The following is a 27,474-nucleotide window of genomic DNA, read 5'->3' on the forward strand; positions in this document are numbered from 1 at the left end:
ACACAATGAATGCCCGATAACTTGGAAATGGAAGGGAAAGTGGGAGAGTCAGGTGAAGACGTGAGGAGGAGGAGGAGGAGGAAGAGAACAAGAAGAGAAAAAAGTAGAAGAGGAGGAAAAAGAATAAGGAGAATAATAAAAAAGAAGAGGAAGAAGGAGGAGAAGAAGAGGAAGAAGAAGAATAAAAGAGAAGAACAATAAAAGGAAGAAGAAGAAGAAGAAGAAGAAGAAGAAGAAAATGAAGAAGGAGAAGAAGATGAAGGAGAAGAAAAATAAAAAGGAACAAAAAAGGCGTGGGCCGAGGGGGACGGTAAAGGTGGTTAAATGAAACAATTAATAAACAGGGGGTGAGAGAGGGATGAGGCAGGAAATTGTGAGAAAGAATGGGACAGGAGGGCAAAAATACTGGGAATGATAGAAATTAAGCGAGGTAATTGTATTTGTGTCTCATCACCGATAACCAACGTTTCTATCCTTGGTGACAACATGCTGCCGAAAAGAGAGAGAGTCAAAGACGTGGTCTTGGAGAAATTTAACGAGAGCGGCAAAAAGGTGTGACAGTGGGCCTTAAAAGTGATCGACCTTTTTCTCCGAGTGGAAGTTACAAATAGGAGTTGGGAGGAGAATTAGGAAAGAGACAAAGGACAGGCTGGAGAAGAGGGGAGGGGATAAGACCCGGGAGAATGCTCCAAAAAGAGATGGGGAGTGGGAGGGGAAGGGGGAGACGGGGAAAGGGGAGAAGGGGAGTGCTCGGAGTGGGGGTGAACAGAAGTGGTGAGAGTTCGAAACAAAATGGTTTTTCAGTCCGGATTTTCTTAAAAAAAAAATCCTTCTTCCAGCTTCTCAAACTCTTCTTCTTAATCCTCATTCCCTCTCACCAAATGCCTTTCTTGTTACTGCACTCGTACCGGAAAAATGCTCAGGGCGATTGCCGCTCTGCGGGTACCCGGCTCAAAAGAAATGCACCCAAAAGCCAAAAATCATTAGCCATTCCATGTCCACTGCTGAACAAAGGTTTCTCTCAATGTCGTCCACGAGTCGCACGTATGTGCCAAGCCCCCCAACGGCACACATGCAAACTTCTCTCTCTCTCTCTCGTCTCTCCATCTGTGCCGGAGAAAGACTTGCAGCGCAGGTGCCCCACCCACACGGAGTGACTTCAGAAGCTACGACTGGAATGCAGGTCGGAGACACTCTCCCCACTCCGATCTCTCTTCCGGTCATCATCATCATCATCATAAAAAAAGGCACTGGCAAGAACAAAATCATAAAAGCTGTCGGCTTCAAGTTTACTAAAGAAACGTTTTACCCCTACTGGGACGCGGACCCTACCCACGGGGGGCACAAATGGAAGGTTCATGACTTGACCTGCCCGCCCGGTCACCGATGATAGGTTACCACCAGTGCCAAGTGACCCTTGGTGTGACTGACGCAGGAGCGCCCTCCCACAGAACCACCTCCGCCCTCGGGACCGGATCAACGAGACCGGCTCCTCCTTCACTTCTTCGTTCAGCGGTTCTTCAGGTCGCGAGCCACGGCCCCCCGTCCTGACCCATTGTGTTCCATCGGGTAACACCATCGACGTCCCTTTTTGTGGCGCGAGTCTTCCTTTCTCAATCGGTTTGCACCAACATATAAAGATGTGTTGAGGAGGAGAGGAGGAGAGGGTAGAAAGTGAGGGAGAAAGAGGAGGAGGAGGAGCAAGAGGAGGAGGAGAGGGGTGAAAGTAGGGAGATAGAGGAGGAGGAGAGGGAAGAAAATGGGGGAGAAAGAGGAGTAAATGAGGCTAAGAAGCTGAGGGGAAAAATTATTTGACAAAGATTTAATGGCGACGCCATGACGCGACAGAGAAAATAAAAATAAATATAGTCCAAAGCGGGACTGACCTATTCCTGACCTGACCTGGACTGCCCCCCCTTGGGCAGACTCCCCATTCTCCTACGTCTGCCCGTGCCCCGCTCGATTCTGGCAAACCAGTTTCCTATTCTTTCCTGTTACTTTTCCTCTCTCTGTGTTTGTTTGTTTGTTTGTTTGTTTGTTTGTGTGTGTGTGTGTGTGAGTGAGTAAGCATGTGTGCGTTGTCTCTAACTCCGTATGGGGTACTAACTACACAAGTTTTATGAACTCAATATTTTAGGGACCCTACAGACATCCCTACGGACCAGAGTCGCGCAGCATTCTTTCATGACTGGAGATTGATCTCTACATAGGGAAAATAGTAAAATAAAACTATAATATTTCATTCTTCTACCTTCCTTTACGACCTCTTCGATACTCTGATGCGACAGTGGACAAAAGCGCTGGTTATCATTGCTGAAAAACTATTAAACCTTCTTTTCTCCTCCGTCTTTCAGGAGTGACATGACTGCTACGGCTAATAGTAGTTGCACTCTCCCGGTTCTATCTATTGTACAGTGATGATAATAATGATAATAGTAATAAAACAATTACAAATATATTAATAAAAACAATTATAGATACATTAATAAATAACAAAAAAAATTACATTAATATACAATACTAATACTGACAATTCTAATAAGAATAATACCAATATTAATTACATTAATAATAATAATAACGATGATACTTTAGTAACAATCTAATACTAATAAAAATTCAATAATAACATTCAGTTTTCCTCGCCTCCGCTAACCGACTAGCAAGTGAGAGGAAGAAGAACCCCTGGTAGCAGAGAAGGCGGCTGGGAGGCAAAACTGAAGTCATTCTCAGCAGGTCTTTTCCCCGACTACTGGGGATTTCATATTTTATCTAAAATAATATTAACGTTGTGGTTTTGCATATATTACATGCGTTTTTTATTATCATTCACCTATATCATAAGATTGGGTCAGGTTAAGATTCGGTTAGTGAAGTGCCTCCGAAGACGGGGGTGGGGAGACCCGGTGGGAGTTTTGCCCCCGCATGCCATCTAATCCTAATTTCACGCCTCGTAAAAAAAAATAATAATAAATAATAAAATAAATAAATAAGTATATATATAATAAATAAATTAAGAACTGTAGTACTAATAAGTAAAATAATGATAATAAGATAATAATAATGAAATAAAAAGGGACAACCACCGACTTTGAGGTTTTGGGCGTCCGTCCGTCTCCTGTTCTCGCCACGAACACGTTCAATAAACACACAAGACCCACTGACTGACTCACACATGCAGACTCAGTCAAATATGCACACAAGCACGCAAGCGTCCACACATACACAACACACATGAATAAATACACTTACCTACAAACAGGCAGAGATGTACAAAGATACACTTTCTATTTTCTCTCTTCCTCTTTCCCTCCCCCCCTCTCTCTCTCTCCGTTTCACACGCACAAGCATATGGAAAAGCGCACACAAGTTCTTCCTCTTCTTTTTCTCTCATACACATACACACACACACACACACACACACACACACACACACACACACACACGAGCCCGCACTTTCACATGAAACAAGCAAACTTTCTCATACAATCATGTTCACGCAGGCTGGGGCACCCACATCCGTGTATGCATGTATTAAAAGAAAGAAAAAGGAGAAAAATAGCACATGCATGTAAAAGCGTCCGCACACCAATCAACTTACATACTCGTACACACACAAACACACATACACACACACACACACACACACACACACCCGTGGTACACATAACATCTTCTCGCCCGTCTGCTGTACACGCCAAACCTTTGACCTCTTATCTTTGACCTCTGACCTTGCTTGTGGGCCCCTCAGCGCCCCGAAAGACAAACTCTCACTTTCTCACGTCCATCATTAAGGGCGGTTACGAGCAAAAAATAGTCCGAGGTCACTGCAGGTCAGGTGCTCACGGCAGGAGGCGGTAAACTGCGACTGAGATCGTCCCCTCTGACCTGTGACCTGTGACCGGCAGCTGATGGAATCGAACGAGAGTCCGCGTGGTGTGAAGCACGATCGCAACCAACCAGCCACTGGGCACACTACGAATGCGCGACGAGTAACTACTTCACCCTACTTATTCAGCGCGGCAACATGGAGCCTACTTCGGGGTTCTGCATCTCCTCCTCGCTACTCCATTTCATTCAGCTGAGAAATGAGGTGGGTTTCGCCTGAAACCAACATCTCTACTGAACAAAACGCCTGCGGGCGGGAGAGAGAGAGAGAGAGAGAGAGGGGGGGGGGCGAAATATGAAATTCACTAAAGAGAACACGTAAGCAAACGACAAAGGACGTCACCGCAGGAAAGAGGTTAAGTTCTGCAACCTCCACCTACATTCTGGCCCCGCCACAACCTGCACCTGAGCCCAGATCACCTTCGAGGTTGTCAACACCTTCCAGGCGGGGCCGGTAAGGAGGAGGAGGAGGAGGAGGAGGAGGAGGAGGAGGAGGAGGAGGGGGAGGAGGAGGTGGGGGAGGAGGAGGAGGAGGGGGAGGAGGAGGAGGAGGAGGAGGAGGGGGAGGAGGAGGAGGAGGAGAAGCACTCATCACCGCCCTTCACCCCTCCGCTCCTCCTACTCCTCCTTTCACTTTCAGTCGAGACAGCACCACAAAACGAAATGGAGGAAGAAGAAAAAAGGAAGAAGAAAGAACGAAGAAAGAAGGAAATGAAAACGAAGAAGAAAGACCACACAACCTGCAAGCAAAAACCACACCGCCACAAATACAGAGAACACACACACACACACACACACGGTTATAAATTTCCCGAGACATTCTATCAAAAGTCGAGGACTCCGCATCGGCCTGAATGACAGGTTGGCTGGCTGGCACTCTCACGGGAGCAGGGTGGGAGTGGGATGGGGTGGGGGGTTTAACAAGAATATAACCTGTACGTACGTGGGAGAGGCAAACCTCCCCCCCTCGCTCACCCCGGGGAGCTTCTCTTGACACAAAACGGCTCGAAAACATGAACTCTTTCTAATGTGCGATCAATTGTGTGCCCACTCACACACTGAGACAGGATCCTGTATATAACAATTACGTAAAGACGCACACGCGCACACACACACACACACTGGCAACTCAACTCTGGTGACCAAAGAAGGTCGCACCATTACCCATAGATCGAGCCATATACGAGTCATGAACTCTCATCCGAGAGGGTAATAGCTGTCGATCACGAGACCAGCACGAGATCCAATACCGTGGCGAATTACTCTCACACACACACACACTGAAATCCACATAAAAAGAGACAGTAAAACTGGATAATGACAAAGATGAAAAAAATCAAGATAGGCACAAGTTTACAAGTTCTGTTTTATGCTGAAAGGCTGCGAGATCCTGGGTTAGGTCAAAATGGGTTATGAAAACAAGACTGAGTAATTCAAAGGAGGAGACGGACGGAAAATATGGAAGACAAGAAGGCACTAATATACATACACAAATATGCATACATGCGCGCGCGCACACACACACTATATATATATATATATATATATATATATACACACACACATGTATATATTAGAAAATGAAGAAAATTATAGCTAATTTTGTTTCCCAAACAGGGAAATGTACATATGAAATAGATTGCGGCAACAAAGACAACTGACCACAGATTGTGGCAACAAAGACAACTGGCCATTACGAGATTGGACAAAACCAATTGGACGCTACAAGACGAAACAGAAGTGGAATGACGCCACAAAAGTACAGTCGCACGACTCACAAAAGCGGGTAGAGGCCTTTGCTCAGGAGTGGACTCCGACCGACTGATGGACCGATCAAATGGTTAACTATCCTCTGTGAGCCGCCTGGTGATTTTATTCAGCCAAGGGAAATCTCTCCAGACGCCGAAGCCTTACGCACGCACCCATCGCAATACAAACCTGGATGGGTCTAGTGTAGAGCACCTGTACTTAGGAACATAAACACACAAGAATGAAAGAGACGGCAAGACCATAAGGTGTACACTAGGGAGTTCTATGTCCATTACTACTTTTCATTCCTACCCATAAAATTCTCTAACCTTCTCTTAAAACAACCGATAGTTTCAGCGCTCACTACTAAATGGTTACTAAGTCTATTCCATTCGTTAACCGCTCTTTTGTAAACCAGCCCTTGCCTATTTCGTCCTTAATTTTTTCCAACTTAAATCACCTATTTAGTATACGAGTCTAGTGTCAAGCAACCGTTCTGTATTCTTTACCTCCAAATATACCTGAATCCGATACATGTATACGTGTAAAATGGGAACCCATGAGCAGGTGCTCAAGCACACACGCACATTCCTGCATGAACACACAATAGACGAGATGATGAAGAAGATACGATGGGGTGGGGAGGGGGAGGCAGGGGAGGAAGTTAAGAGGTAAAGGCGTTCCGAAGCAGGAGAGAGCACAGGATGGAGATGTGAACAATAACGATGAAGACGATGACAAATGGAAAAAAATGCGGGGAGGGGGAGGAGGGGGAGGGGAGCCCACAGGAGGTGAATGGAATGAGAAAAATGGAAGAAAGCTGTGATGAGCCGCCACACAACAACAAATGGAGAGCAGAATGAAGTGCGGATACATACCAGCAAGGCGGAAAGGGATGAAAAAGAATAAAGAAAGAGTGCAGAGAAGCAAACAGGGAATGGACAAGAGGGGAAAAGAAAGAATATCCTTCTTACTTATTTCTAGGTCCTTCTTACTTCTTCGGACTTCTGCCACGTGATTTTATTCACTATGAGAAACCTCCACCAAGGAAAGGTTAACTTTGCTCCATTGATCTCCTGAGCTTCGTATTTATTCTGGATGCCGCCAGGCGATTTTAATCAGCAGAGAGAAACCCCATCCACGGTGAGAGAGTTAAGGATGAAAATAAAAGTGGAGGGAAAAGAAAGCTGAGGAGGAGGAAACAGCAAATAAGAAAAATATGGAAAGATCAAGGAAAGGTGAAGAAATGCGAATGAGAGTGATTTATACATTACACACACACACACACATACACACACACACACATACACACACACACACACGCACAAGCCCTTCCAGTATGGGCCGGGAGAGGAGCAAGAGGTCATGAAATGAAAGCGAAAACTTCAAGGACGTCAACAACAAAATGAAGATGAGGAAGAAAAAAAAAAAGGAGAAAAAGTAGAAAAATATGAAGGAAAAGAAATTGAGGAAAGAGAAATAGAATAAGAAAAAGAAAAAAGAAAAAGAAATAGAAGAAAAAGAATGAAGCAGAAAAAGGGGGAGAAAAAATCCGTACAGATGGATTTGTGTCAAACATGTACAAATTTAAAACCAACTCTGACAGAAACGGGATCCCATGAGTGTAAACTGTTTCTGCATATTACAATATAGTACTTATACACACATGCACGGTCTGCATACAAGCTCTGAGCTATTATCTGTGAGGGTAACAGCTGATGATCTCATGTCCAGCACGTGATCTAAGACAATGTTGAATGACACACGGGTCTCGATCGACTCTGAATAGTTTCAAACCCGACTGCCCCCCTATCCCCCATCCCCCTCAGCTACATAAAAGGGTCCAAGCTTCGAACGCAACTACTCAGTGCCTCCTGCCGTAGGCTCTTCCTCACCAACGTCTTTGTTAGAACGTAGTCCGTAGTGAACGTCATCAGGTTGATGGAGTTGAACGCGCAGTCGCTTCTGTCAGGTGACAAGAGGTTGCCCCTCCTTGCCCCCCCAAACCTCCGCATCTTGCGAGAGGAACGAACGGTGACGCTCACTTCCCATGGGATGGATTTGGCGAGAAAAAAAAAAAAAAAAAAACGCCCACACCAGCCCACTACACATGCATATAACGTACAAAAGTAAAAATAATAATAATAATAATAATAAATAAAATAAAATAAAATAAAAATAAATAAAATAAATATAAATAAATAAAACACTGAGATCTATGAGCGAGTGAGTGACGGATGAAGAGGGAAAGAGGGCGAGAGAGACAGAGACAGAGAGAGATAGAGAGAGAGAGGGGGGGAAAGATAGGAAGAACGCAGGGATAATGGGAGAGAAGAGAGAAGGGCTGAGCGTGGAAAGAGAGAGGGAGGATGGGGGAGAGAAAAAGAGGTTGGGGGTAGGAGTTGGTGGGGGAGAGGGGGGTGCAGAGGTAGGAGGGAGAGGCAGGCAGGAGGCCTAGCAAGCATCTGCAACATTAAAGCGGCTGTGTTGGAAGCGCTGGGGGAAGGTGAGGGCGGGAGAGGTAGAGAGCGAGGTGCACGCACGCATGCACGCACGCAAGCAAGCACGCAGGCACATGGCAGAGAGGGAGATAGAAGGCACGATGCCCCAGCAAGTCCGCTGAAGGTCAGGCTACGTATCTTCCGGGGGACGGGAAGGAGGGAAAGGGGAGGGAAGTTTACAGAGGCCCATGACGAGGCGGATGTGGTGGGCGTGATGAAGTGTGGAGATCCACCACTGCGGAGGACCGGTGGAGGTGGACGAGGAGGAGGAGGTGTACGAGGAGGGGGAGGGTGCGGGGGGGGGAGAGAGAGAGAGGAGAATGAAGATCGACGCATGGGATGCGGGTGAACTGTTGTCCGTTTATTCAAATTTGGAAGAGATTCATTCAAAAAGCAAAATAATTCCACGTTAACCGTTAGTCTGATCCTTGGTTGAATGGACAGGTATGAAGGCGGAGGAGGTAAAAAGATATCCGCCATGTTAAACTGAACCAAGAATAACTGGGAAGGAGGACTCGATGAATGAATGAGCGAATGGACGAGTAAAAGAGAACCAACGCATGTGCGGATTTCAATTGCCAGGTCCGATGTACGAAGGAGATGCAAAAGACACACTTACATGCCGAGTACAATAGGTGGGTGGAAAGAGAAGGATGGGAATGGGAACTGGAATGGGAATGGGGATAGGGGCGGAGTGGGGATGAGGTTGGGAATGGGGGATGGAAATGAGGATAGGAATGGGGATAGGGGCGGAGTGGAAATGGGGGATGGAAATGTGGATGGGAATGAGGATGGGAATGAGGGTTGAATACGATTGGGAATGAGGGTGGGAATGGGGTGGGACTAAAGGTGGGAATGGAATGGGAATATGGTGGGAATAGGGATGGGAATAGGGATGGGAATGGGGATGGGGAAAGGAAAAGGATAGCCTGTCAGCAATAACCAGTTGCTTCTATCTTTGGGGTCAATATGACACCGAGGAGGTAAAGGCAGATATTGAAAGAGGGGCAGAAACTGAACGAAAGGGTAGCAGAAGTGACCAGAATTTCATTAGTGCTCCATTATTAGGAAGGGGCGGGAAAGGAAAAGGAAAAGGAGAAAGAAACTGGAAAGGGAAAGGAAATGGGGAAGGGAAAGAAAAGGGAGGCCACGTGAAGGGTAAGAGAAAGATGAAAGGGGAAAGGTAAGTGTTAGGGTGAGAGGGAAAGACGGAGGGTATGAGCATGTGTTGGGACTTGTCCAAGGCGAGAAGATCAAGAGAAAAGGGGAGTGGCTATGGAGAAGAGGTTAGAGAAAAGTAAGGATAAGAGTAAGGGTAAGGGTAAGAGTAGGGATAGGGGTAAGGGGAATAGGAAGAGGTAGGATAGGGAAATGTGTTGGGAATAATACTCGGCCAAGGTGAACACAGCAAGAGGAAAGGGAAGGGGGTGGAGAAAGGGGTGGGGAGTGTAAGGGTAAGGAAAGAGGAGGGTAAGGGGAAGGGGAAGGGAAAAGTGAGGAAAGGGGAAGGGCCAGCACCTCCTCAGTGTGTGTGGGGGGGGGAGGTCATGGGGGAATGGTAGTAACGAAAGAAGGAAAGCAGGAAAAGAAGAAGATAAGAAAGAACGAACTGTAAGAGGAGAAAAGAAATCGAGATGCAGGTCAGTGTGCCAGGGGACCAGATGACGAGCCCACCAGTGCCATGCGAGGTGAGGTGGCACTCATTCCACCGCCCAGAGCCTCGGCTGGCACAGTCACGCTGCTCAGGAGGGAGGTTCCACCACGACCTGGCTGACATAGTACATAAGAATGAAGGAGATTGCAAGAGATCATAAGCCCTACACTAGGCATTTCCTTCTCCATTACCACGTATCATCCCTATCTAAACTTCTCTTTAAACAACCAATGGTCTCATCGCTCACTACACAATTATTAAGTCTACTCCTTTTATTACCCACTTGGTTGGTAAATCAGTTCTCGCCTATTTCCTTCACCTAAAAGGTCTGTGTGTGGGGGGGGGGAGCGCTCAGGAGGCAAGCCTTAACAACTTCAACACGGTAGGGTACTTTTCACACTATATCTTGTTCAGACAAAAGCTTGATTCTAATCAGCTGAGATGAGAGAAAGACTGGGTATGACGGGGGTCTCCATCGACCCTAATTCTTCTAGAGTGTGAAGGTAAGAACTGGTTTACCAACAGAGGGATTAACGAATGAAATAGACTTAGTAACCATGTAGTGAACATTTGCACTATTGCTTGTTTGAAGAGGATGGGGATGATAGGTGGTAATGGACATGGAACTACCTAGTGCAGGCCTTATGGTCCCTTGCAGCCTCTTCCATTCTTATGTTCTTATGTTCAAGACAGCATGAGTTCTTAGGTCGAAAAACAAACTTGCGATCTGCGTCACGTCAAGTTACGCCAGATGGTCACGTCGCGTCACGCGGCAACGGATACGTCAAGAAGAACCGAACCGTATCAATTTCTGGCGCTATTCCCATTCACACGCGCGCGACCGCACGCACACAAACACACGTTCATGTATACATACGTATACACGAGTAGATCCTCTCCCCCTAAATCAAGCTCTTCTTATCTAACAATACACACACACACACGCGCGCGCGCAAACTCATAGCAGCCACAACAACATAAAACCACAGGGAGGGAGGCTAATTCTCAGGCGTATTATAATACAAGTCTCTAATTATTTTCCCGATACAGTTATTTGAATATGAAACTCCAATTTCTTTAGTCCCTAACTATAACAAGCCCTTACTACCATACTTTGGGAAAGTTTATTCTTAAGCGGTCATCAACCATTCGGAGTCCACTGCTGAACAACGGCATCTCCCAACCTTTTCCACGTTCCGCACGGCTGTGCCAACCTCTACCACACCACTCCTGCAAACTTCGCCGTCTCGCTTCACCTTGTTTCGGTCTTCTTTCTCTTCTGACTTTGTCGTCACGCGACTTTCATTCAGTCCTACAAGTACTTTATCTGTTGTCCTCCTTTCCAGTTCTGTGCAGAGACGTGGAAATGGGTGGGGCAAGTACAACCCACGATGGGTTCCCCCTAAACCCACAACCACCAGGGCAGCAATCGACGTAATGGAGGCAGCCTGGCGGCCAATGTGGGCGTCCCTTCTTTCTTATCTTGAGCAACCCAGGGCAACATTCGAAAATAACGTGAACGAAAATAAATGACAAAAAATGATGAACAAATACGAACCCTACGTCCGCAAATAGAATTTCAATTTTTTCCTGGACGTTCTTGTTGGACACTTAAATTTAGTCTCTGGCATACCTGAGAATTTCACTATATTGTGCATATGTATGTGTGTAGGCGTGTGTACGTATGTGTACACTCGCGCACTGTGTATGTGTGAACATTTTGTGCGTGTGTGTGTTTCATCACTGTCTTGCTATCACGTGTTGGACTCATGATCGACAGCTATTAACCTCCCAGAAGAGAGCTCAGGGCTCATACATGACCAATCTATGGGTAATGATGTGACCTTACACGCGCGCGCGCGCACACACACACACACACACACACAAATCCCCACCCACGAGATTTGGAATAACGACTCGCAGCGCAGCGATACTGAAATTATTTCAGTCCTGGGCGGGATTCGAACCCGGACCGCTGTAGTGGCGGCCGGGAACTCTACCAATATGTGTGTGTGTGTGTGTGTGTGTGTGTGTGTGTGTGTGTGTGTGTGTGTGTGTGTGTGCGCGCGCGCAAGCATCCTCGAAAACGTAGGCAATAGGGAAAAGAAGGAGGGGGGTGGGGATGGGATGGACTCCCGAGCTGAACAATATATAATCACCCCCAACACCAAAATACCCACCGCCTCTAACTGAACAATATGATGATATCCAAATACCAAAGGTTGATCCTGAACTTCTTACCTCGCAATATCCCTCGCCTCCCTCTTCCTGCCCCCACCCTCTCCGTCGTTGTCCTTCCTCCCACCCACACCCTCCCAAGTGGCCAACCCACCCGTCCCTCATCCTCCCTAGGGAACTCGTGAGCTGATCCGTCCTTGCCTCTTCTCCAGGATCCTCCACCGTGTCTGGCTTCCACGCCTACGGAGCTCCCGATACGAACCCGGAGACAGAAACAAAACGAGGACATTTCCACATCCTGTTCATTGTTTATTTGTCGGAGATCACGAAGAAAAAAAAATGTGACGAAATGATGAAAAACTGTAATTCACTGACCACCTATCTGGCAATGTTAGTGAGGAAATTTTCCGCCAGATGATGATGATGATGATGATGATGATGATGATGATGATGATGATGATGAGCGGAGTTGCAAAAGATAATGATACATTGCAAGCACTCCTTTGTTTTGCGACACTGATGTCACAAGCGAGAGCAATCTGCCCCTCCCCAACCCAACACCCCCTCCCTACAGTGCTATTCAACACGCATTTCCACGCATCCCTGAACACACATTCCCTCTCCCCAAGGAAAAAATCCCCCATGAACCCCCAAAAAATCTCCTAAGTAAAAAAATCCCCATTATTGCTGTTAACTGGATTAACATAACTAACTCTTACTCTTCACCTTTGACTGCTTTCATGTATCTTAGGAGGAATATTTTCCTTCGGGGGATTATTTTCTGCCACCCATTTCGCCACCCCCTCCCCGCCCCATCCTCACGCTGTACCCTGACCTCTATAACCAGCTGAATAAAACATCTTGGAGACAGATGGAACAGATGGATCAGTAACACAAAGTCCATAAGGATGAAGTCCCCGATAAATTTTATTTTCGCTACCGAGGGGCGTCCGCCAGAATACACCCGACCCTGAAAGAAGGGAATACTCCAACTTGGAACATTTCCTCAATGGCTGGTACTCACAGAAGAACCCCACCTCCATCTTTCTCCTCCTTTACCTTTCTTCCTCCTCCTTCACCCTTCTTCCTCCTCCTCTTTTTCTTCCTCTTGTGCCCACTCCTCCTTCTTCTTCCTCCTCCTCTTTCCTCCTGTGCCACAGAGGGCCTCCACGGACGCGTTTCATCACTCCAAGAGCTCCTGGTCTTGACGTCCAACACGGCCAAGTCTTTCTCCTTTAATATTCCTGAATGACTGTTTCCCGATTTTCATACTTTGCTCCAGGCAGCACACATGCCCATGCCCTTCTTCGGATTAACCCCTCCCGTACCGGGTGGCATTTTTCCTTCTGCCTGTCGCCAGGCGATTTCATTCATCTCTCCTGGTGCCTCTCGGTAGCTTATCCAGGATAACCCCTTACGCACCTGGTGGCCTCTGTCGTTTTATTCTGGCTGCCGCCAAATTACTTCATTCGTCTCCGTGGTACCCCCTTGGTAGCCACGGGACTATTGACCTTAGGATCCTATCAACTCCCAAGCAACGCTTACCACCCCTCACTCCCCCCACCCCCACCTCACCAGCAAGCAACTTTTAGCTTCCCTTTCCTGGAATCAATCAGCAATCTAGAGCCTCGTTCGAAATCCGAGGCGGCACGACACGGGACGGCATGGCACGGCACGCTTCGACACAGCTTTGACACGACACATGACACAGTCGTGACACGATTCGGATACAGACCGTCGGGGTAGGGCAAACCTCGCTTCAAAATGGTACGACATGTTTTGTTCAGACACGACACACGACACAAGTTCTAACGCGATCCCGTTTAGAAAGTCACGCCCGATGCGACATGACACGTCAGGGCATATTCGGACACGACACTTCGTGGACGGAACCCGTTGTAAACATGACACTGCCTATCGTGGGAGAACGACCCGGTCCGTTACGACACACGACCGGGCACGACACGCCACAGCGCGCGTGGCTGCAGCAGTGTCATTGACAATGCAAAAGACGCGGGAACGACTGTTCAACACGCAAACACGTCAGCCCCGCCCGACGCCGCCGCCGCAACCGCCGCCGCCGCCGCCTCCTGAAACTCTCCACATAGCATTGCGCCGCGCACACACACACACACACGTCACATTCTTAGTCTCATCGTATCGTGGTTACGATGAGAGCACGGCATCGTCGTGCGATTCAAGGGGGATGTTGGGAAAGCCCTTTGTTCAGCAGTGGATTCCGAACACCTGGGGACTAATTGACCTACAGGATTACGGCACTTCTCTATTCACATTCTAGTTGGTTCCCGGGTATGTGACCAGAATATTGATTAATAGTCTTGAAATGTCTCAACAAAGCGTAAATAATAGCATTACTGTATCCACTGTTAAAGCCTCCATGACTTCACATTCACGCCACCTCTTCTGATCCTCCTTTCAAGTAAAAGGTAAATACAAAACATTTTTCTTGTTCACCAAAATGGGGCTTTTCTCAACTTATGAATACCTGACTAGCTTCCTCGTTTGCTAATTTGGTCGCGCGCACGCGCACTGACATACACGCGCAAAACTGCGTGCACGCTGACACAAACGCACGCAAATGTGTGCTCGGAAACAGGCACAAACACTTGCAAAATCATCTTGTTGCGCAGGTTATTGTACACGTGCGCGCGCACGGATGTGCATACGCATGAAAGCCCACAACCACAAGGCTATGCATATGCACACGTACACACCCAATCAAGCAGCCACAAAAATCTTACACTAACATACACACACTGACAGCTCCAACGTATGTAAACACCAAGGAACTCCTAAAACTCAATTTACACATGTACAGAAGCAGGTCAAGTGTGATAAAAAATTGGTTCCATTTCTCCAAAAGTAATTATCCTCGAATAGTGTTGTTTACATACGTCTAATAACTCGTAGCAGACTCCTTAAACACCTGATTTGCCTCCTTACTTGCCTCATGTTACCTTTGCTGTTCTCCTTTGCCCCGGCATGATGAGGTGAAGAGTTTACGCCATTAGGCGCTGAATAGCTGCGGCCGAAGCCTTCACTTTTGCCCTATATATGCGTTTTAAGGACTATTGGGACAGATAACAGTCGCTGCTGGGAACTGGAGAGGAGTGTGGGATTCGAACCCACAACTCATCGAATGCGAGATCAGTGTTGCCAGAGATGGCAGCCCCACGAATTGGTAATCAACCCTTTCACTATTATTGACAAATTAAAAAAATATATATTCTGGTTGTCGACAGACGATTGATTTAAGCTTACATCACCCCCTTCCGAAGTGTACCTCTCGTATCTCTTCACTTCTAATGACGACTTTCCGAGGCGTACCTCTCTAGTACCTCTTCACGTCCAATGACGACCTAAATGTGTTCTTTAAGCCATTTCACGATTTCTTTCAGATGAAAGAAGCTCTTACGGACAGCAATAATCCTTTGGCATACACATTAACTTTATACTGACTCTGGCTGCCGCCAGGCTATTTCATTCAATCAGAAGAGACCCCTACACACGTCAAAGGACACGTAGCATGGGAGAGAGAAGACAGTCCTCAGGAGGAGACACGACACAAATAAGTTTGCAGGAGTGATGTGGCAAGGTCGAGTGACTCGTGAAAGAACCTGAGAGAGACGCTCAGGAGCAGACTTCGAGTGTGCAGATGATTTGTCATCACAATGTTATCAGCGCTATGGAAGAACAACATTTTGCCGATTTCGTTGACTGCCTCCGAGCACCCACCCCCTCCAACCCCCTGGCTCCAGAGTAAATAAACTAATAAACTATGAATAAATAAATAATATGAAATGTGAAAAAAGGCCTGTAGAGCGTTCTTCGCCGCCTTAAACCAGAACATTTCGCTCGTTTTTTTTTTTTCTTCTTCTTCTTCTTCTTCCTCAACTTAACATACACGGACCAGAGGTAAGAAATGAGGCCAACACCGACTCTTTTCTAACACCAAACGCATCTATTCAGCCGGGGGAACAGTGCCACGCAGTGCCACCTTCATTCTGCCCATGCAGCGCCCCGCCTGGGCAATTCCCAGCGGATGACGCAATTCCCATTGCATGCAATGAGACACTGCGGACCAGAGCCACCAATCACGAGGCATCAATTCTCCGCCGGGCTAATGACTTTCAAAATGTCCGGGCAGCGACGTAGGATGCCACCCTGCTGCTCTACCACACCCTCCTACACAGCTGTTGGAGAGAGGGAGAAGTGAGAAGAGAGGGATGGTGGGATGGCGGAAGGGAAGGAGGGAGGAAGGGGAGGAAGGAGGAAGGGGAGGAAGGAGGAAGGAGGAAGGGGGAGGGAGAGAAGTAAGGAAGAGAGAGAGAGAGAGAGAGAGAGAGAGAGAGAGAGAGAGAGAGAGAGAGAGAGAGAGAGAGAGAGAGAGAGAGAGAGAGAGAGAGAGAGACATTGTGTGGTTGGTAGAATACGTGACGGTTATAGAGGAGGTGGTGGATGTGGAGAGTGGAGTGTGTGTGTGGGGGGGGGAGAGCTATTAGGCCTGATACCCGAGCAGCTGACATCGATAAGATACGGTACGAGCCTGACGTGGTACTATCGACGGAGGACAGAGTACTGTGCAGAGTAGTGGGCCGGTTTCCTCGCTTCGAGCAATCCCACATTCGACAACCCCCGGTGACTTGCCCAGGAAGTCCGAACACAAAGGGCAAAGGTGCCACCCTTCATCGCAGAGAAGAATCTCCCAGTGTGAGACTGGCGGGAGATAGGACGCCATCACCTCATTCCAATGTACTTTCTCTACTCCCTCTCACTTTTTTCTTTCTCACGGCCTATCAATCTTCTATCTTAGCTTTCGCTCACGCACACATGCGAACTGAGACGTAAAAACACATGCGCAAGTTCATACACACAGACACACACACTAAATATATTCCAATCCATTCAACGGAATTTGTATAAACGGCAGTAATGTGTTCTCGTAAAAGTATAGAATGTCAATGAGTGCGTGCGTGCGTGCACTCTCAAGAGAGAGAAGAGAAAGCCAGTGCTCTTAATATATATTGCTGCCTATCGTCAGGCGATTTTATTCAGCTTCAGAGGAGACCGGTGGGTGTAGGGCTCGTTTCACACGTATTGACTTTTCGCCGTGTGCCGTCCACGACACGATGTCGCGCTCTCCAATAAACACGCTTTCACACGTGGTCGTGACGTGTAAAACGTGCCATAGAACTCCTGGGTCTATTCACGTCTCTTGTCTTATTCATGGGCTGCCTAGAGTAGGCCTTATGGTCTCTTGCAGTCTCCTTTATTCTTAGGTTCTTATGTAACAGCCCACGGATTTCGGTACACAGTGTATACACCTTTCGTGGTTTATATGTAATCAGTTCGAAACATAACACTGAACGATTGCCTTCTCTTGCCTTTTTCCTGACCTTTTCTGTAATTCCTTCACTCTAACCATACTATCCCAACCCTTCCTCATTTCGCCCTTTTCCCCAAACTTTTTTTTTTTTAACTTGCGTGTCCCAAATCTCCACCAGCTGCCGGCCCCGCCGCTCCTGTTCCGCCACATAATAGCGTCTGCCCGGCAGCTCGGCAATATGATCCCGACCGAATCGATGTCGCCACAAATACACAAACTACAAATCGCTTGGCATCGGCCCTTTATCGACTCCCACCCCGTCGCCCAAGTGGAGGTTCTAGGCTTGTTTCACATGTATCGACTTTTCGCCGTGCGCCGTCCACGGCACGACGTCGTGCTCTTAAATAACTTTAGGTGTCTATGGACGCTTTCCCATGTTACGACTACGAGTTAAAGCGTCCACAGACAACCATGGTTATTTGAGACTACGACGTCGTGTCGTGGACGGCGCAGGGCAGAGTCGATACACATGAAATGAGAGCCCGTTTGTCTGTTGAGAAGGCGGACGGATGCGACTTTGCAGTTGTTGGATCGACGTCACTGGTTTCTTGATCACGTCAGTTCGTTTCGGAACGAAGACAAGGGCGACGTCATGTGGAGGCGCGTGAAGAACCAACCTGCCTTCCAAGTCCAAATACTTTGTGTAAATTCCTTAAAATAAGACGCCATCAACAAACACAATAATTAAAAACTTGATTATATATATATATATATATATATATATATATATATATATATATATATATATATATATATATATATATATATATATATATAATATACCCTTACCAATAGACTAAGTCAAGTTCTAGATGGAAACCAACCGAGAGAACAGGCAGGCTTTAGGAGCGGATATTCGACTTTGGACCATTTGCAGACGATGAACCAACTAATCGAGAAAACGACAGAATATAATATACCTCTCTGTTTAGTTTTTGTAGATTACGAGAAGGCCTTTGACTCGGTAGAACAAATAGCAATACTAAACTCATTACGCAAGCAGGGTACAAACTAACAGATCGTAAGAGTTTTAGAAAAGATTTAAGCGAATGGTACCGCTATAATTCGACTACATAATGATACAGAAAAGATCAAAATCGAGGAAGGAGTACAGCAAGGCGATACCATTTCACCCAAACTATTTAGAGCTTGTTTGGAAGACATTTTCAGAAAGTTGAGTTGGGAAGAGAAAGGTTTGAAGATTAATGGCGAATATTTGAACCACCTAAGATTTGCGGATGACATCATTCTTATTTCAGAAAAAAAAAGACTTGCAAGATATGCTGAGTGATCTCAACAAGGAAAGTCTCAAAGTAGGTTTAAAAATGAATAAGAGTAAGACCAAAGTAATGTTCAACACGAAAGTTCAAAGTAAAAAGATTATAATCGATGGTGAGTCTTGAAGTTGAAGAATATAATTATTTAGGCCAGATGGTGAAAGTGACCAAAGATCATGATAATGAAATAAAAAGACGTATTACAATTGGTTGGAAAATGTTTGGTATAATAAAATCCTGAGAGGTTGTCTACCTTTATGTTTGAAACGTAAAGTTTACAATTAATGCATTCTCCCAGCAATAATCTACGGGTGTGAGACTTGGAAACAGACGAAGGCGATGGAAACAAAGCTAAGGACTGCACAGAGGAGAATGGAGAGATCAATGGTGGGAATAAAGTTGAGAGACCGAAAGAGAGCAAGTTGGGTGAGAGAGCAGACTAGAGTTAAAGATATTGTGGAGGCGGTAAAAGAGAGGAAGTGGAATTGGGCAGGTAAGTTAGTACGAACGATTGATGAGCGATGGAGCAAGTGTGTTACTGAGTGGACGCCGCAAGACGAGAAGCATGGAAGAGGAAGACCAGACAGAAAGTGAAGAGATGAGATTGAGAAGTTTGTAGGAGTGACGTGGCAGAGGTTGGCGCGGTCGTGTGAATCATGGAGTACTATGAAGGAGGCCTTTGTTCAGCAGTGGACTCAGAATGGCTATATATATATATATATATATATATATATATATATATATACACACACACACACACACACACACACACACACACACACACACACACACGTCTATATATCCCTGGTTTAGTACCATGGCTGAGTGCATGGCACATAGCGAGTTATGTAATGTCATATAGTTTATTTTTTCTCCGAAGTTATTTTATTGTTTATTACCTCGTTATCTGAAATAAAGTCCACAAAGGAACAGTTCACTTCACTTCGGGAAAAAAAATAACGATATGACGTCATATCGACTGACTCGACTCCAGTATCTCTTCCCTCTGACTCACCTTGCGAACAACATCGTGATGTAACCCCGTTAGTTCTCTTTCCGAAGTGAGCTGACCTGTTCTCATTCAGACTTTGATTTTCACTTAGATCCTAAACGATTCATCTAAATGAAACATACTTACTATAGCCAAATGATAGAGAATATAAACAAAACATTGGCATACCAATGAAGAAAAACATTATCTAGTTTAGATAAACAGGAAACGAGAGAAGGAGCCCCGAGACTGAATCACCTCGATTAGCGTTATCTGCTCTCTCTCTCTCTCTCTCTCTACCCTTCTGGAGAAACACCCACCTCTTCTCAGTATTCTCTCTCGAGATAACGTTAATAGAGTCAAAGAGCTTGTGTGATGACATGTTTAAATGAACGTTTTTCTCGGTGCGATAATCGTTCAACGATGATCGTTCATGGTTCAATGATAATCGTCAAACGATCGTCTATTCACTAATTCTTTGAATGATGGGACGGTTTTGCTTCCAGCTGCAAAGTACGAGGCTGATCCTTATTTTAACCGAACGCGTTTACCCAAATAGGATACCAGGTAGGATGCGCGTCACCCGCCGATGACTGTGGTAGGAAGCTAATAATGGCACCGAGCAAAAGGTACCTTAATCCCCCCCTCCCATACCGGGTGTCACTTTTCCTCTTCTCATGAATGCCGCCGGGTGATTTTATTCGTCTCCGTATATCTCCCCCGATAGCTTATTCTAAGCAGCCCCTTCAGTACCGGACGATATTTTTCCTTCCACATTCCGTTTAGCACTTGGCACTTCGTGGCACTCCCTTGGTGCCAAAGAGAACTAAGGAATTGGCCTCAAGAGACTTACGATTATGTCCGCTTCACGCCGTGAAAACAGTTACAATGGAAACCTAAAAGAGATCAAGATTGTATGACCAATACCTACACTCTGTGTATGTATTTACCAAGTTGCATTATACGGGAAGGGGAGCTATGCTCGTAGTGACCCGTCTTTGTACCTCTCAGCATCTTGATTGGTTTTTGCACACACTAATGTTTCGTCCAATTTGTTCCAGACATCCACCACTCTGCGGAAAGCTATTTTTTCAGATTTCTTATATAACTATCCTTTTTGAGTTTTTTTTTTCATGTCCTCTTGTTTTCCTTTTATCCCACTTTAATAAGTCTTCTCTGTCAAGGATTTCCATGCCTTTCATGATTCTGTAAATGGCCAATAGATCTCTTCTTTCTCTTTTTTGTTCAAGAGTTGGTAATTTCAGTTCAGACAATCATTGTTCGTATGTCAATTATGAAAGTGTTGGAGCCATCTTTGTCGTTGCTCTTTGGATTCTTTCTAATTTCTTTATATTCTTATTTGTGCTTGGTGTGTGTGTGTGTGTGTGTGTGTGTGTGTGTGTGTGTGTGTGTGTGTGTGTGTGTGTGTGTGTGTGTGTGTGTGTGTGTGTTTACAAGCTACCATGGCACCACATCACCTGAGTGCCACCTCCCCAGGCTCTAATTTCCGGCACTAACGACACAAACACTGCACCCCGCCCCGGCCCTTCCCCCGGATGCCCTTGATCCCGGTAGCATGAGATGAGGCTCCGGAGTAACTCCTCGCTCCACCCGCGTCGAGTGAAAGGCCTCTGCCGACACGCCTCCGGCGGTATTGGGTGATTCTGTCGCTACAGTGCCACATGTTTGTAAAACGCTCGCGAACACCACGCAGGCGTGTTCTTCTCTCGCTACAGACTCTTACCCACGTGGTCAACAGGCCATACGCCCAGCTGACGCCCTGCTGTCCGCCAGCTGAGGACCAGCTGGCACCAGACGCCCCGAGGGCCTGCGTGCGTATGCATCACAGACTCCGGCCCGAACAAGGGCCTGCGGCGATGACTCGGCGGGCGACATACAAACCCGCCCGACCGTGACGGGCCAACACGGGCACTGCTACCTCTGATTACCATCGCACATACAAGTCATCATCACCACCACACGTACGAGTCATCACCATCACCACATGCCATGACCAGTGCCAATCACTAACTGACGCACCACCCCCCTGACGTCATCACCACTTCCACTGTTACCAATACCACCTTCATTAAATTTACCATCAATGCCACGCAAATGCTATCATCACCACTGCTTCCCATGATCAACATTACGACTTTCTGACACAAGAGTCTCCTTTTTTCATCATCACCAATACCATGCTAACCACGACCACCGCTAACGACACCATCACCATTATGTTCCCAAAACAATAATTTGCTTCTTGCTAACGCCACAAGATACTCATTTACGTAGTGATGATTAGCAATCTATGAGAAAACGAATAACTACAGTTCCTTAAAAATGTTAGCATCAAGGGCACTGAAAAATAAAAAGTAAGTATTTAGATGCATGTGCGCATGTGTGTGTGAAAGTATGAGCCAGAGCGTTCACTAACACACACGTGTACATGACCACAACCTAAGCACATTCTGCACTTGAGTTACAAACGACATATCTCCCACACTTATGCACTGCTATTCTTCATCCTTCAGATCACTCCAGCACAGGAATAAAATCACCAGGCATCCACAATATGGTCCTATTCGTGAAACCATGTGCCATCCTAGTGGTTCACAGGTGCAGTGATACCCTTGACACTGAATGGAATATTCATTAAAAGTTCCCCACAACGACCGCAGATGTGTGACCCTACACCTGTTGCCCCAACCGTAAACAGTTGTCGCACAGGCGCCCTCACGAGCCTAATTAGAGAAAACGGGCGGAGGTCATATTGGGCTCACCGCATCAGCATTTCTCACATGTGCATCATTCGGGTTCGTGAGGCTGCAATTAGAGAACGCGTGGGAAACCTCACGGGGACTTGATCCCTTCCCTACCGGATGGCGCCCGCCTGGCTATTCCATTCATCTCCGTGGTACTACACCCTTCCGCACCGGGAGGCACTTTCCCTTTCATCCTGGCTGCCGCCATACTATTCTATCCACCCCCGTGGCATCCCCAGCTTCCTTCTATAGCACATAAACCCTTCTGTAGCCGTGGTGGCACTTTTCCCTTTTACTTTGGTTGTCCTCAGCGACAGCCCCTCGGCGCCTAAAGTTTCGATTATAAATTAAGAGTCCCAGCTATCCACTACGTGATATCATCCTCTCCAAACTTCCTCCTATACCCTTCCCCAAGTCCTACTTAACACCACCAACATCCCCTACAACAACCCCACCCCACTAACTTCTCTCCTCCCCTCCGGGGGTCACGTGCCCCTTGCATGGTCACCGTCCACCTCCGGCGGGGAACCTCGCTTCCCTCGGCCCGGCCACCGCAAGACACGTGACCTACCTACCTCTCCGTCACGCGGTATCCGTATACCGAAACTCTACCTTCTCTCACTGTGTGTGTGTGTGTGTGTGTGTGTGTGTGTGTGTGTGTGTGTGTGTGTGTGTGTGTGTGTGTGTGTGTGTGTAAAATGGAACAAATGACTTGTTGCAGTGATAATTTTTAAATAGTAAAATCTGGCAGAGGATTAAAATCAGGTTCCGATCCTTTTAATCATTTGCGTGGCAAGACGATACCCGATTTTGACCATGCGGTCCAGGTTCGGGGCTTCCTGACTGCCGGATTTTATTATAGATTTGATGCACACACTCACACACACACACCGTGGTTTTGTTGTGTGCGTGTGTGAATGCGTATATGTATGATTCACCATGGTTTTGGATCACGTGTTGGACTCGTGACCGATCTATTACACTCCCAAATGGGAGCTCTGAGCTCAAATATGCCTGGTCTATGGGTAATTCCTTACACACACGCACCCAACTCTCCGCCCACAAGAGCTGGAGTGCCGGCTCGCAGCGCAGCGATTCTGAAATAATTTCAGCCCTAGACGGGAATCGAACTCGGACCGCTGGAATAGCGGTTACGAACGCTACCATTACGCCGTCGAGCCGTGTGTGTGTGTGTGTGTGTGTGTGTGTGTGTGTGTGTGTGTGTGTGTGTGTGTGTGTGTGTGTGTGTGTGTGTGAGTGAGTGCACCTGAAACCGCGCTTCCCTCGTGTGGCAGAAACGAACATGAGCGTCATGCAGTCCGCGTCGGATGACACGCATCAGGATAATTACTTCGCATTTCCCGAACTGGCACAATGTCTCCACTCGATGAGAGCAAACATCTTAGATTAATATCGAGAATGTCACTCAGTACAGAGATATTAGTGGTGGTGGCGAGGGGGTGGGGGATATTTGTGTAAACAAGCGCTCGGTCGTGTGTATGTGTTTACCTACTGATCAAACTTAGTTTATAAATTCGTATATGTGCATGCATGCGTGTGTGCAAGCGAGTGCGTGAGGATGCAAGTGCATGTATCCGTGTGTGTGTGTGTGTGTGTGTGTGTGTGTGTGTGTGTGTGTGTGTGTGTGTGTGTGTGTGTGTGTGTGTGTATGCGCGCGCGCGTGCACATGTGCCTTCAAAACCCATCCCTCTCCTTGTCCTGTCCCTCCTCTCCTTTTGTCCTACAGCACGGATTGATGCGTATTGGGTCCTCCTCCCAACTGAAGGAGGTCTTGCCTGCTTGTCTGTCTGTCGGTCTCCCGAGGGATTGCCGCCTCAATTCCCTTCCAAAAACCCCGTCAATCCGGTGACGCGACACAAACTTTCTGAAGTTACAAACAGGTGAAGTTCTGTGTGTTACTTTAATCGTACACTTTATGTTTATCTTCTCTATGTTGGGGTCCCCAGTCAAGGGCCACTTTAGGGTGGTTGGTGGCCCACAACTAAATGTGGACAATCAGATGCACAATCATAGGGACCCGTTTTTCTTTTTCTTTTCTTTTTTATACAAAAATCAATCCATCAACCAATCAAATTGGTGCACGGATTTCTAGAACACACGTATTTAATTCCTCGCCACAAATAAGTGTCATTTCCGTTCTCAGTAACCAAAAAAAATGTCCCGTGCGAGAAGACCTTTAGTCTATCGAAATATGCACCACAAGTGAGGACGGAGAAGCCTTTATTAGTACGACATTTCGCTTGTTACAGCTTTTTCAAGTAAATGTTCGTAATACACACGACTGAGATTAAATAAGAGGAACGGCAGGAACGGGGGAAGGGGGAGGGAGGGAGGGAGGGGTCACTGAATATTAGGAAAGGTTAAGGAGAAGGTGGACCAAATGTCTGGGAACAGGAAAGGTTATGGATAAAATGGAACAATTGGCTGGGTGAAGGACATTAGCTCACAACCGAGGAACAAAAGGAAGAAGAAAACAAGAGGGGTGGGCAAATGTCTACCGGGATGGATTTTGGAGGGCAACTAGGGATTGCATTTTTTTTTTTTTGGGGCAATGGGTATTAAAGGAATTAGGTGGGGTGAGATATTGAACATGCCCCTATTTTGTTCAGTTTGTGTAGGTTCCTTGTATTGATATTCTAGAAGGCCGTGTGTGTGCATGCATATTTTTGTCACCTCAAGGGTCAAGATTCGGTGTCCACAGGAGTACCTGACTCGGGACACTGGAACATGCACATACACACATCTTTCTGGACGACGAGCAAGGTAAACACGTACCAGACTTGGTCAACACAATACGACATACGTACATTACGTACGCCTCATTCTGGACAACCTAACGCCGACGAAGGACACCCCCGGGGGTGGGGGGGGCGGAGAGAAACATCACCTACCTGACTTGGAGGGCGAGGAGTAAGGCGACGCGTAGGGCGACACGTAGGGCGTGGAGTGGGCCGAGTGGTGTCCCGGGTGACAGTGATGAGTATGGCGCCTTGACCGCGTCGACGCCAGCGTGGCGTTGTTCAGCAGGTTGTCGAAGATCATGATCCACTCGTCCTCCTGCGACCACAGCGAGTCCAGGTGCTGGATGTACGCGTCCAGCTCCTCCTTGGACTTGACCGGGGTCACGATGGCCGTCGAGGAGGACGAGGACGAGGCGGTCGAAGTGTTTGAGTGAGACCTCATGACAGGCGGGCCCCGGGGCTGAGTCCCCATAGCCGCCAGGCTAATTCTGGGGCTTCGTACCCCTTCGGAAGCACCAGCTCTCGGCGTGGCGGGGACGCCGGTGGTGGCAGGGATACTGCTGGTGGTGGTGTTGGGGTTCCTCGTTACAATGGAACTGCTGGTAGAGGTATTCCTCATCTTGACGGGGCTGCTGAAGTCTGAGCCCCTCGGAGTCACATTAGTGCTAACAGTGGAGGGGCTTTTGGAAGCGACAGAACTACCAGGAGTAGGACTGCCCGTCGAAGCAGGACGCTCCGTCGAGAGTCTAGGACTACCTGGGGCAGGGCTTCCCGTCGAGGCAGGACGTACTGTCGAGAGTCTGGGGCTATCGGGAGTGGGGCTTCTCGTCGAAGCAGGACGCTCCGTCGAGAGTCTAGGGCTACCTGGGGCAGGGCTTCCCGTCGAGGCAGGACGTACTGTCGAGAGTCTGGGGCTATCGGGAGTGGGGCTTCTCGTCGAAGCAGGACGCCCCGTCGAAAATCTAGGGCTATCAGGGATTGGGCTCCCCGATGAGGCCGAGCGCCTCGCCGAGGAACTAGGGCTGCCGGGGGCGGGGCTTCCCCTCGAGACAGGACGCCCCGTCGAAAGTTTTGGGCTACCTTGAGGCGTGCACACTGAAAGAGGTCGACTGCTCGGGGCGCTGCTGCAGGGGGTCGTCGTCTCAGGCGTTGGGTAATTAATCGTGTGACTGCTGCCGCTTGTGGCCGGGTCCATGACGAGGGGTGAGGCGGGCGCCGGACTCGCGCTGCTGGAGTGCGTGGGCGAGGGCGTCACGTCCCCGTTGAGACGAAGGCTACTGTCGTCCCCTTGGTTGAGGATGTCAGCCTCGTGTACTTCGTAGGACAAGGTGCTGTCCAGGGAACAAAGGGGGCTCGCCACGCCACCATCAGGAGACACCACCCCGCCGCTCATCTGGAAGCGCGGGGCCACACACTCGCGTCCCACCGTCACCTGGCTCAGGGGTCCCTCCCCGCACAGGAACCCGCCCACTGGGTCCTGGGACCCGTTGGGACTTACGGAAGGGGGCGTGGCCCCCTCCAGCATGCCGGGATCAGTGGGACTTACAGAAGGCATGGATGCGATCACGGTGAAGGAGTGGGGGATGGGTGGAGGTGGAGGAGGAGTAGGAAGTGAAGAACCAACTTCAGGGACACCATCTACGAGGGTAGCTGGGCACAACGGACGGAGGCGAAGTGAGTACCACAGGTGCTACGGGGGTCAAGGCACTACGACTGCGGGCTAAGGGCACTTGAGCAGACAGGTACGGTGTCAAGAGGTGGCGGCAGCGGCGGTGATGAGGTCTACTCTGGGGGGCGTCGACAGAAGCTACTGTAGGTCCACCTCCTCCCTGTACGCATTCGGCGGCTCACATCACAGGACTCTAAGCGCGTGGCTCATGGTCCTCCTCCTCCTCTCCTCCACCACCTCTTCTTTCCTTTTTTCTTCTCCTCTGGAAGGCTCCACGCCCGGAAGTCCTTGAACACGTTATTGGACTCCTCGGGGGGAACAGGTCGTGTGTGATCTCAAATTCACTCAGACAATAAAATGTTTCAAGTAAATATTTTCTGTAACAGAAAAACGAATGTCTTTGTTTAATCTCATTGCTATAGCGTAGGGGTAGTTTTCTATACCCGTGTCTTCCCAGCTGATATCACTACTTTCGAATACCAATACCAAGCGACCCCTGGGCAAGGTCTCAACAAGAACAGGTTGGTTCATTTTATAATGGGTAAGAAGCAATGAGGCACAGTACCTCGTGACGTCATATAGTCCGTTGTATTACAGAAGTGAACTGACCTAATCTTATGTCGACCTGACCAC

The 27,474-nt window shown here is 47.7% G+C and overlaps 1 protein-coding gene across 43 annotated transcripts in view; it reads right to left on the reverse strand.

Annotated features, from left to right (window-relative positions):
- Positions 1–27,474, reverse strand: part of chb (CLIP-associating protein) — a 689,317-nt gene that overhangs the window by 226,783 nt on the left and 435,060 nt on the right. For 33 of the 43 annotated variants that reach the window (XM_076191875.1, XM_076191872.1, XM_076191869.1 and 30 more), the window contains exon 2: positions 25,323–27,218. The exons of the other annotated variants lie outside the window; for them this stretch is intronic. In XM_076191875.1, the coding sequence (XP_076047990.1) occupies positions 25,323–26,727 (1,405 nt within the window). In that variant the 5' untranslated portion in view covers positions 26,728–27,218. The remainder of the gene's footprint in view (positions 1–25,322; positions 27,219–27,474) is intronic. 43 annotated transcript variants of the gene reach the window in all.

This window comes from Oratosquilla oratoria, chromosome 10, assembly GCF_046742065.1.
Source record: "Oratosquilla oratoria isolate Oo_2021 chromosome 10, ASM4674206v1, whole genome shotgun sequence".
Classification (NCBI taxonomy): domain Eukaryota; kingdom Metazoa; phylum Arthropoda; class Malacostraca; order Stomatopoda; family Squillidae; genus Oratosquilla; species Oratosquilla oratoria.